At 44.4% G+C, this 12198-nt stretch overlaps 1 protein-coding gene across 5 annotated transcripts in view; it reads left to right on the top strand.

The window, feature by feature from the left end:
• The window catches only part of ARHGEF4 (Rho guanine nucleotide exchange factor 4), a 251231-nt gene that overhangs the window by 90395 nt on the left and 148638 nt on the right, over positions 1-12198 (top strand). For all 5 annotated transcript variants that reach the window (XR_006602418.1, XM_045066525.1, XM_045066523.1 and 2 more), the window contains exon 2: positions 3320-7048. Coding sequence is in view for 4 of the 5 variants with exons in the window: in XM_045066525.1 (XP_044922460.1) it covers positions 3320-7048 (3729 nt within the window). In the remaining variant the exon portion in view is untranslated. The remainder of the gene's footprint in view (positions 1-3319; positions 7049-12198) is intronic.

Genomic DNA, 12198 nt, shown 5'->3' with positions numbered 1-12198 from the left:
ATGGGCAGAAGACATGAACAGACACTTCTCCAATGAAGACATACAAATGGCTATCAGACACATGAAAAAATGTTCATCATCACTAGCCCTCAGGGAGATTCAAATTAAAACCACATTGAGATATCACCTTACACCAGTGAGAATGGCCAAAATTAGCAAGACAGGAAACAACATGTGTTGGAGGGGATGTGGAGAAAGGGGAACCCTCTTCCACTGTTGGTGGGAATGCAAGTTGGGGCAGCCTCTTTGGAGAAGAGTGTGGAGATTCCTCAAGAAATTAAAAATAGAACTTCCCTATGACCCTGCAATTGCACTCCTGGGTATTTACCCCAACGATACAGATGTCGTGAAAAGAAGGGCCATCTGTACCCCGATGTTTATAGCAGCAATGGCCACAATCGCCAAACTGTGGAAAGAACCAAGATGCCCTTCAACGGACGAATGGATAAGGAAGATGTGGTCCATATACACTATGGAGTATTATGTCTCCATCAGAAAGGATGAATACCCAACTTTTGTAGCAACATGGATGGGACTGGAAGAGATTATGCTGAGTGAAATAAGTCAAGCAGAGAGAGTCAATTATCATATGGTTTCACTTATTTGTGGAGCATAACAAATAACATGGAGGACATGGGGAGTTAGAGAGGAGAAGGGAGTTGGGGTAAATTGGAAGGGGAGGTGATCCATGAGAGACTATGGACTCTGAAAAACAATCTGAGGGGTTTGAAGTGGTGGGGGGGCGGGAGGTTGGGGGTACCAGGTGCTGGGTATTAGAGAGGGCATGAACTGCATGGAGCACTGGGTTTGGTGAAAAAATAATGACTACTGTTATGCTGAAAATAAATTAATTAATTTTTGAATAATTAAAAAAATAAAAAGACAGCTACTGTTCATATTGCAGCATTCATACATTTTAAGGAATATTAAACCTGCTATTCCAGTGCTCTTGCACAGATGACAACAATTTTGTAATCTACATAGTTTATTTTATATTTTTTCCCCAAAGGCTTTTATTTTCATTGAGACAAAGTGAGACCTTTTGCCAAAATAACCTGGAACTCAAAGAAATGCCTGTCCATCAACAACACCCAGCCAGGAATCCAGTTTCTTGGTGGCAGCCCATCCCCTTACTCACAGGGTTCTGGGAGGTGATGTTGAGAAGGGGTAGGGGCAGGAATGAGACCACAGGCATCTGGGGATAGTCATTTTCCAGATCGCTGGTCATTTGGAATGTGGGACTGTGGAATTCTCTGGGCCTGAAGCTCATGAGTATTGACGCCACCGTAAGTCTGTAAAGAGATGTCGAGCTATAACAGTGCTGAAAGGGCCACTCACGTGCTCTGTTGTCAGGAAGTCAGTTTCTGATTTAATACCACAGTTGGTGAGATGAGGGAATGGAGGTGTTCCAAAGGCCACACTGAGGGAACAGGAGCTTGCTGCAGGGCTGTGAGTGGGCTTCTGTGCTTGCCAAGGCATGTGCACCTCCACACCTTGCTCATCCTGGAAGGGCTGTGAGCAGTGCCTAGCACCTGGGACCTGGGTGACTGTGCCCCTGAATACTTGTTGGGAACCCTGGGAAACCAAGGTTTCCTAAGTGCACATCTCCCCTGGATACCACACAGCAATCTCACAGCCCTCCTTTCCAAATGGTTTAATTTTAAATGTTTCCTTTCCTATTTCTCATTCCTTTCTGCTTTGCAACAAATTTGAAACTATAGTATCATCATTCCTGATGTTCTGAATCTATCTAGTGCCTTAGAATTGCAAGCTTTGGTGTTTGTTTTTCTCCACTTGGTTAAGGAGTAATTAAAAACATTTGCTTTGGGAAATCTCTTATGACAAGTCCTGAGAAACCGTGCTTAGGAAACCGTGCTTAGGAAGGGCTGGTTGAGTAAATAGCTTCTGTACAAAACCTGGCTACAACTTGGCCAAGTGCTTGCTCCACTCCTGATCTAAGGAGTCTTTCGGGAGTTGATGATTGAAGGTTGGGGGCAGTGGTGCCTGGATGGATCAGCCAGTTAAGTGGCTCCTTTGGTTCAGGTCATGATCCCAGGGTTCTGGGATTGAGACCCTCATCATGCTCCCCACTCAGAGGGAGCCTGCTTCTCCCTCTTCCTCTGCTTGTGCCTCTCTTTCTCTCAAATAAATAAATAAAATCTTTAAAAAAGAAAAAAAAAGTTGGGTGTGGCATTATCACCACATTCAAGTATTGTCTAATACTTGCTACAACCATGATACGTGGATGAAACTGTAAAATAAAATATTATCCTGAAAGAAACAAGTCAGATCTTGAAATTCCAGAAAAGGCAGACCTAGACTGTGTGACAGAGAGTAGGTCATTGGGGAGGTACAGAATGACTGAGAGGGGGAAGGGGCTTTTTTTTTTTTTTTAGGAAATAAAAATACTCTAGATTTTTATCATGATAGTAGTTACATGGGTGTCCACATTTGTCAAAATGCATAGATCCATCCACTTTAAACAGATGTATATAAATTTATATCTCTACATGTTGATTAAGAAATATGTAATGACAGGGGTGCCTGGGTGGTTCAGTCAATTGAGCATCCAACTCTTGATTTCAGTTCCGGTCATGATTTCAGGGTGATGGGATAGAGCCCCAGGTTGTTCTCTGTGCTCAGCGGGGAGTCTGCCTGGGACTGCCCCCCTCCCTTTGCGCCTCCCTCTGTTCTCTCTCTCTAAAATAATTTTTAAAAATGCATAATGACAAAAGGAAAATTTACAAATACTTGCACAGTTCTCTATTTTTCTTCCTATTCTCAAAACTGTCTTACGCATTTATAATATCACAAAATGTGTTTGAAATAGTATCGCAAAAAGCATTTGAAATTCAGTAACTCTTGTATTTTTTTGACTCCAGGAAACATAACTCAGAAAACACTTCTAAGTGTAAGAGTGCTGACTTTAATCCAGTTGGTTACATAACAACAAGCAACACAAAACAAACATATATTAATGTGTTCTTTCCTGCTGAAAACATTAGGCAGAGGTATGCTTTTCATCATGATTCACACAACACATTTATACTTACTTCAGCTGTACATGCTCATTTGTCCTATTCTGATTTTTTAATAGGGTCGCCTTTAACTATGTGCTATATTTTCTCCTTACTGTTTGGGTTTGGCTTCATTCCTTATTTCCTGTGTCAATAAAAGGTAGCTCTTCATTTTTACCTCTCTTTTCCTAGGTGCACATGGGGAACTAATGAGATGTTTCTGAACCTTCCTCCTTCTGACAAAGGCTGTGTGCAAATATCCTGAGGCCTTGTCTCTGACTCCTCTCTCCTTGCCCTTCTAGACTCCAGAGCCAGGTTCACACCTGCCAGGTAAAGACAAGATTGAAGACAAGCAGCTCCCCACTTCTCCTGCAGAACCAAAGGAATGGGGACGGAGCCAGAAAACAGACCACAATGATTTTGAGACACTGTTCCACCATAGCAAAAGTTATTCAGACACAAAAACCGACCCCTTTGAAAGTGCTTCTGACACAGAGTCCCTGCCTGGTGACCTCACAAGGGGACTCTGCCTTTCTCTAAGTGGTACCTCTGTGGACAGAGAAGGACACTGGGGATGCCCTGACATTCCAGCAACCACAACTCCTCACAAGCAGCATTCAACTGGTGTCCCTAGGCTTGACCCAAGGGAGAACCTAGAGTTGTCCCTTGACCCCAAGGAAGAGTCTTACAAAAGTGGGTTTCAAGCCTTTGCTGAAGTTGCTGGAGAAGAAAAGACAGAACACCTCCAGGACAATGGCATGGCCAGCCTACAGCTAGAGTCTTTGCTGGCAGGGTCTCCTCATCACACAAAGTGCTGCTCACAGGATACCACAGGCAGCTACAGTCTCCAGCCCGCAAAAGTGGTGACTGCACAAGACCTCAGGGGATTCTCTGTTTTTTCTCTTCAGAAATCCAGGTCTGAGAGTTGTCTGGGCATCCCAGTAGTCTGGCCCTTCCTTCTCTGGTGCTGTGAACTGGGCCAGAGCTGGCCACATATCCATAACAGGGCCAGGGGTTCAGGGCTGCCTTACAGAGGTCCACTGTACACCACCACCCCTTTGGGAGCCAGGACAAAGAAGGGAAGTATTCTAGGCCCCAAAGACAACATGGACTTTCTCTGCGCCAAGCCTTGCTCTGATGTCCCTTGCCACATTCCTTTGGGGACCTCTTACCTTGCATATGGCAAGCTTCACCATAGTGCCCCAGAAAATATTAATGACAAGGACAGGACATCCCCAGAGCACTGCTGTCAGCACATGAGAACACTGACAAGGGCCCATTCCATAGCAGTGTTTCCCTTAAGATATCCTGAGAATCCTCCAGAACAGAATTTTGTGAAATTTGGGACTCATTTGAAGGAAGGGATGGGAGCAGAACAAGATCCAAGAGCACAAAACCCTCTTCACCCTGTTCCCACCCAGATGTCTCCTTTGCCTTCTGTTTTCCAAAGAAGAGCCCCTTACTTGCAGGTCCAGGATAAACTCAGGGCTCCTAGTTGGAAAAGGGCCTTTCAGAACACACCCTCTGAATTTCTCTGGCTGGAAAACCAGTTGGGACAGGATTCTAGATCCTGCCCAGTTTCTTTATGCCTTACTGCTGAGTCTGTGAGCCTTAACACAGAGGAAGTGCCAGTGCCCACACAGTACAAGTCAGAACACAGCCCAGAAAGCCTACAAGAGGAACCCCAAAGCACTGGCCCTTCACCAAACAATGCTGATGTGAGTGACAGGCAAAACTACCTTCAGGACATTTCTGTTGAGGCAGGAAACCAAACCAGTAATTACAGATCAAAGTACATTCTCAGTGCAAAAAGAAAGCCACCTGTTAGGGCCAAGTTTCCACATCATTCTAGCAATAGTGGGTCACAGGTGAGGAACAGACACTGGATGCGTTGGTGTGAAGGGAGTGATTATTTAGTCACTCCAGAGACTACCCTGAAAACAAGTGCAACAGATACTTCAAAGGAAGTGGAAGACGTGATGGTTCTAGACCCCAACTTCACTGAAAATGCCTTGAAGGAATTTTTGGAAACCACAACAGCCACTGTGTCTCATTGCAGTGGCGGGGATGAGTGTGACCAGGGACTGGAGGGTGGTACCCAGGACTCTAATGAGGGCCTGAAGCTAGAGCCCAAAGTACACACCTCTAGGGGCAGGTGCACACTCATCATTATAGCTGTTGAGCAGAAAGGTCTGCAGGCCACCGGGAGGAAAGCAGGTCCTCTTCCAGAAACACAGTCTGGATTTCTGGAGCAAAGACCACCATCTCCCTGCAGTGCTGGAGCAACCCCCTGTGAATCTCCCAGGGCTAGGAAACCACAAACTTGTGGCTGTGAGTATGAGCTGCCTGATGCCAGTGGACTGGGAGGTGATGATGGAACTCTTTGTCAGGGGGCCAAAGCCGCAGAATTTGAGGTAGTTCTGCTCCCCCCAACTGCCTCCCAAAAGAGGCCCCTGGGCAAAAAGACTTGTTCCCAGGAGCCCGCCCAGGGCAAGAGGAGCACAGGGGATGTTGCAGAAAAAAACCTGCCTAGGGCAGACAGAAAGCATGCTGCTAGGTTGCTGGGCCCTGGTCCTAAAGACATACCCAAAGCCTGGATCCTTCACCCCATGGGCAGTCAAAGAGCACAGAGCCCCGAGGCCAGAACTGGGGGTGGGGAAGTGGATGGGGTGGAAAAGGACTCTGGCATCCCTGCCTCTGCCAGCACTCAAGCTATTCCACAGCCCGGCCCACCCCATCATTCCTGCAAGGCTTCGCAGGAACCCGGGAAGCGCCTGACGTTTCCCAAGGTGACCTCCGTCAGGAAAAGCAGGTCCTTGGTTGCCAAGACCCCAGGAGGGGATGCCAGCGCTCAGGGACCCCGGCATCTTCAGCCTGCCAGGCCTGCCACAGCCAGCATATCTGCCTGGACCGTGGGTCCTTCAGGCCTGGAGGAACTGCGTGGGGATGGTGCAGGATCTGCGGCCTGTTGGCAGAATGCCGTTGGTGAGGATGAGCCTCCTATACACCAAGTGGGCATGAGAACCTCTAGGAAGGTCATCCCCCAGGGCGCAGGGGGCAGAGCTGCAGGTCTGAGAGAAGTGGACAATGTGGAGACACCAGGGGACCTCAGAAGCAGAACCCTATCCTCTGAAAGCTGTGATGCTAAGAAACTCAAAACTCCAGAGAAAAGGCTCAGGACAAGGTTGGCCTTAGCTCATAAGACCTTTGCAAATTTTTTTGAGTCAAAAGTTTTAGAAAAAGAGAACACTGATGAATGCTCTCCAGGTTCTTTCAAGGGCCAGAAGGAGAAGAGCAGACCACGGCAGAGTTCCTGGCGTGCGTTTCTGAAAAGCAAAGATGCAGAAGGCCCCAAAAGGCCCACCTTAGTAAGTCTGGTTCCAAGACAGAAAATCTTGAATCCCCTCAGACCTTCTCCACCAAGGAACAACAGTCACTGTGAGGAGCAGGTAGAAGACAAGGAAAACTGTGTTTTTGGAGATCCCTGGTCCCCTCCACATTCTCCCACACCAGTGTCACCCAGCAATTTGGTTTCTCCAGATAACAGGAGAAAAAGTGAGCCAACCATCAAATGCACCAGCCCCCAGGAAAGTAGTAGGTACCTAAGTTCAGGTATCTTTCCTGAAAAGTCCTGGTTGATGTCACCCACCAGCCCTCATGCCCAGCAGGCTGGGATCAGCTGCACTCTTCCTTCCAGTTCTGCCTGTTGCCTGGCATATGGAAGGCAAGGCATGCCTTGCAAACCCATGAGTCCCAAGCCCCGGAGCCCTAGGCCTGGTGTTCATTGGGAAGATTTCCACTACACTGGCAGGAGCAGTGCCATCTCCATGGTTTCTCTTGGAAGCTACATTGATGTGAATAACAGTCCAGAGGCTTCTGAAAGGCCCAAGAACCCCAAGGCCCCGGCAAGCCTCCTACTTTCTCTGCAGACACGAAGCCAGGATGACCAGAAGGAAGAGAGTGGGAAAAGAAGCTGGCATCACCATGGTCTGAGCATAGCACCCTCACTCAGGAACCTTCCTCGAAGTGAGGTGAGTTACCTGTGACTAGCACCAACTTGTTTATTTACCTCTAAATGCAAGAGGAGGGAACCACATAGGAGATTTTCCTAAGAGAGGGGAAAGGTGAAGCAGGAAGGCCAATCTGCCTCGCATGGAGACTGTACCATTTAACACTCCCAGAGTGCCTTCATCAACATAGTGTGTGACCAACTTCTGAGAATTTGCCAAACTAATGAGTAGGAAGTGACATTTCACTATAATTTTGTGCTTCTAGGCTTTATTTTCCTTGTATAAATCCAGCCATTTAAATTCCCTTTTCTATCAATTGTCTATTCTTCTATCAGGTGTGTGTTGCAGACTTTTTCCTATCAGCCTTCATCATTCCCCACTGTGAAATTTTTTAAAAAAGAAATTCTCTTTTGTTGTCTTCTAATATTCTTAATGTGTTTATTTTTTAAAATTTAGGTCTAATACCATTTAGCTTATTTCAGTATAAAGAGATAGTTATTGGGTCTTCTGAATTTCCTAATAAAATAAAATGGCCTCTCCCCAAAGCTAAGACCCGAAACAGGGTAACATGTGTTGGGTCGGGCACAAGAAAGGGTAACAAGGCTTGGGTTTTCTCATGAGTCACTGCTCTCAGGAGGAGGTAGGTTTTTTGAAATTCCAGAAAGAATACCCTTGGGGCTGTGAAAGAAAACCTCCCTATGCCTTATCCACCCCTGCATCTGTGTGCCCCTGCCCCTCCACTCCTTTAGAAAAATGGTATTATGTCTCCCTTGTGCCCAGCACTGTGCTGGTACAAAAGGACCTCAAGTTCAACGTTAGTCTCCAGACAGAGCCAGGCAGTGCACACCCAGCTACACACTGCCTGCTGGTTCCTGGTGAGCCCCTCCCCTGAGCGACCCATCTGTCTGGAACCAGTAATGCTGGGCTGGGTCTGTGCTCTCCCTCCTGCCTACGTCAGCCATCCAGGTACTCCTGTGGGTCTCCTGTCTCAGAACACATGCATTTTTCCTGTGTTCATGTATTTGCTGCTCTCTTGTCTTTCTACATGTTCTGATGTGCACACATATTAGGCTGTCCCTCTCCTCCCATAAGATGTGAAAGACAAAAAGAAATAGTAGCTAACATGGGTCACCCACTTCATGCCTGTCTCTTTTCTGGGCACCTTCCAGGTGTTTGCCTCAGGTCCACTACATCTGCTCTTTCCCTTATATAACACCTGGGCAGACTGTGTGGGTCTTAACAAGCAGGGATGTGATAGCAAAGTGCCCGGGAAATGACTAGGCATGAAGTGGGTGTTAGATAAATGTTAGTTCCTGTACCTTTTTGTCTTTCACATCGTACTGGAGGAAAGGGAAGGCCTAGTGGGCTTGCACGTAAGAACATGTAGGAAGGGGCTTTTCTGGGTGGCTCAGTTGGTTATGCGGCTGCCTTTGGCTCAGGTCATGATCTCAGGGTCCTGGGATGGAGTACCACTTGCTCAGCGGGGTGTCTGCTTCTCCTTCTGCCCCTCCCCCTGCTTATGCTCTCTCTGTCTCTCTCTCTCAAATAAATAAATAAAATTTGAAAGAAAGGAAGGAAGAAAAAAAGAAGGAAAGAAAGGAAATAAATAAATGTAGGTAGACAAGGGAGCAGCAGATACCTGAACACAGGAATGGAAAGGGGAGGAATGCTTTCAAGTTTGCTCTAGCTGAAGCTCCTGAGCAATCATGGAACAAGAACCTTAATTTGGAGATATGAAGGCTCCCTTTTGTGGCTGCTCCTCAGAGAGCAGGCAATGATTGTAGGAGTAATTAGCAAGGAATTCAGTCACCATTCCCATTTATTCCTTCCACAGTGCATTTAAAGAACAAGGGTTCTTTTATTCCAGTACCCTAAGACAACCATGGGTTTTTTTTATGGCAAAGTTCAACCGTAATGTTTTTATTTTTTATCTTTTTTTATTTTATTTTTTCAGTGTTCCAGGATTCATTGTTTATGCACCATACCCAGTGCTACATGCGGTACATCCCCTCCTTAATACCCACTACCAGGCTCACCCATTTATTTCTCAGAGTCCACAGTATCTCATGCTTTGCTAAGACAACCATTCTTAATATTTTAAGTTTTCTTCCAGCTTCTTTTCTGTAAGTATGTTTTATATATTTATGATGTTTGCAATAATGCCCTCTATAGTCTTTAATTTTCTATGAATTTGCATCCTGCACTTTGTTTCTTTAAAACTCCTTTAAGTTAAGAAATTCAGAGGTCATACAGAAAAGCATAATGCACAAATGTGTAGATAATATATTCTTGTAAAACAAAAACCAAGTAAGCACCACAAGAAACACTATACCACCCCATCCCTTCCTGTAGTGCCCTCTCTTCTCTCTGACACTAACCACTACCAACCTTTATGGTACTCACTCCCTTGCCTTTCATTATAACTTTACTACTTAACTTTGCACCACCAAACCACATAGTTTATTTTTGCCTGTTTTTGAGCTTTACTTAAATAAAAACTTATTTGATTTCCTTTAAACCTATTCATTCTATTGTCTGCCTTCTTTTGCTCTAATTTTGTTAAGACTCATTCTTATCCTGTGTATCTAACGTTCTTTCATTTTTTCGTTATAGAGAATTACTTTGAATCAGCATATTACACTGTGCTTATTAGTGAGCTATTGCTAGACTTTGGGACTTTCTCCAGTTGCATCTGTTGTGAACAGGGCTGCTAGGATCATTTGTGCCCAGGTGCCTACTGTGCCTGCACATGCATTTCTCCCCAGTGCATTCAGAGGAGTGAGATGGCTGGCTCATTGGGGGATGCAGATCTTCAGCTTTACTAGATACTGTCAAATATTTTCCCAAAGTGATTTGCCAATTTATACTCCTTCCTTGAGATTTCTTTTGCTCCATATTATTATTAACATTTGTTTGGTATTACCAGTCTTGTTAATATTAGCCATTCTCCTAGGTACGGGTAGAGGTTGTCTCCTTGTGGTTTTAATTGGCATTTCCTCTATATCTATACTTATATGGCAATTTGGATATCCTCTCTGGGGACCTGTCTGACCTAATCTCTTGCACTATTTGTCTGTGAGGTTGCCTTTTTCTTACTAATGGTATATATTCTAGATACAATCCCATTATTGATTAAATATGACACAAATATCATTTCCCACTCCATGGCTTGTCTTTTTCCTTCTATAATGATATCTTTTGATGAACAGAAGTTCTTAATTTTGATGTTTTCATGTATATCCACATTTTCTCGACCCCAAATTTAGGGGATTGATAGAATCCCCTAAAAAACTTTTTAATTAAAGATTTTTATTTATTTATTTATTTTACAGAGAGACAGAGAAAGAGCATGAGAGGGGAGAAGGTCAGAGGGAGAAGCAGACTCCTTGCTGATCAGGGAGCCCAATGCGGGACTCTATTGTGGTACTTCGGGATCATGACCTGAGCCAAAGGCAGTCGCTTAACCAACTGAGCCAGCCAGGTGCCCTCCCCTAAATAACTTTTAACAAAGATTTCCTAGTCTTATTTTTTTCTTACATTTAGATTTCTGAGATGGCTAAAACTGGCTTTTGTGTTCTGTTGGTTGGTTTTTCTGTCTTTGTGCCAGTTCAGTGTCTCATCAGTGTAGCTATATAGGAAGTGTTGCTGTCCAGCTGGTCAGATCCTCCCACCTGGTTCTCCTTCAATATGAACACTTTTTGAGTGCCAGCCATTCATCAGGCAATATTCTAAGTGCTATGAATACAATGTGGAAGAATATATAAAGATCTCTGTCCTCAAAGGAGGCATGGTGGGAGTAAATAAATAATTGAGCAAATAAGATTATTTCAGATATTGAAGAGACTATAAAAAACAAAAATGTAATTAAAAAATTGGAAAAGCTAATAGGATAGAGATTTGGGCGCTATGAGAGTCAGGCTCCCTTAGCTTGCAGGTTTGGAGTCCAAGGAGTTGAGCCAAGCTTTGGGTGATGAGAAGCCAGAAAATGAGGACTCTCAGGGCCAGTCCAACATTTCAGTGACATGGAAGACTCTCCTTGCTGAGAGACTGCCATATAATCGAGCTCCCCACAATGTTACCTCATACATGGGACAGCACAGCATGTTTGTATAACGGAAAACAAAAGGAGGCAACATTTGGGTATGAAAAGTGCCACTTACATGTAGACATTTCTTCCCTTTTTAATTCAAGTTTCGGGGCAAAGAATCTATGATTCCAGGCAAGCAAGTTTTGCATCTTATCTATAAACTAATTTGTGCACACATGGGCTTGCACTCCTGGCTAAGGGGGTTTAAGGAAGAAGACCAAGATCAAGAGGGAGCAAGATGAGAAAGAACTGTGGATGGATGAGAGAAATGGAGAAAAGCTATAAGTTTTGAACAACTGTGCATTCTTGATTCCCACTCTGTTACTTCCTAACCATGATCCTTGCTGTAAGACCTCACTGGGGCTCTGTTTCCTTATTTGTAAGGGTCAGACAAGGTAATCTCTTGGGCCTCTGCTAGGTAGAATATCAACTTTCTGAATGAATTCTGGAGAGTTTTCCTGACCTTCCCCATGGTCTTCTCTGACTTTGAAAGCAAGGATCCAAGCTTTAGTATGGTTTCTACTGAGAGATTTTAAATGAGCTGGGTAGGAGGGAATACATTGTGAACATTTTCTAACCTTTCTGATGGGAATGTAAAATAGTATAGCCACTCTGGAAAAAAAAAAAGTCTGGTGATTTCTAATTAAACCTAACCTGGGCTTACCATATGACCCAGCAATTACCCTCGTGCACATTTATCTCAGGGAATTGAAACTTAGTTTACACATGAACCTACAAATAAATGTTCATAGCAGCTTTATTCATAATTACCCCAAACTAAAACAACCTAGATGTCCTTCTACAGGGGAATGATTAACAAACTGTGCTACATTCCTAAAAAATTGAACCATTGATGTATGCAACAACTTTGATGGATTTCAAGGGAATTATTCTGAATGAAAAGAAAAGCCAGTAGAAAAATGTAATGTACTGTAGGAATCCATTTATATAACATTCCTAAAATGAAAGAAAAAAAAATATGGAGATGAAGAACAGATTGGCTCGGGCAAGACGGCAGAGAGGTAGGAGAGGGTGTTACAACTGGTCCCCTAAAGTGAGCTGATTATATACCACAGCGCCCTTA

This window comes from Mustela putorius, unplaced genomic scaffold, assembly GCF_011764305.1.
Source record: "Mustela putorius furo isolate JIRA1106 unplaced genomic scaffold, ASM1176430v1.1 tig00003867_pilon_pilon_pilon, whole genome shotgun sequence".
Classification (NCBI taxonomy): domain Eukaryota; kingdom Metazoa; phylum Chordata; class Mammalia; order Carnivora; family Mustelidae; genus Mustela; species Mustela putorius.
The sequence above is the reverse complement of the archived record's forward strand: the minus strand, read 5'-3'. Positions and strand labels throughout refer to the sequence as shown.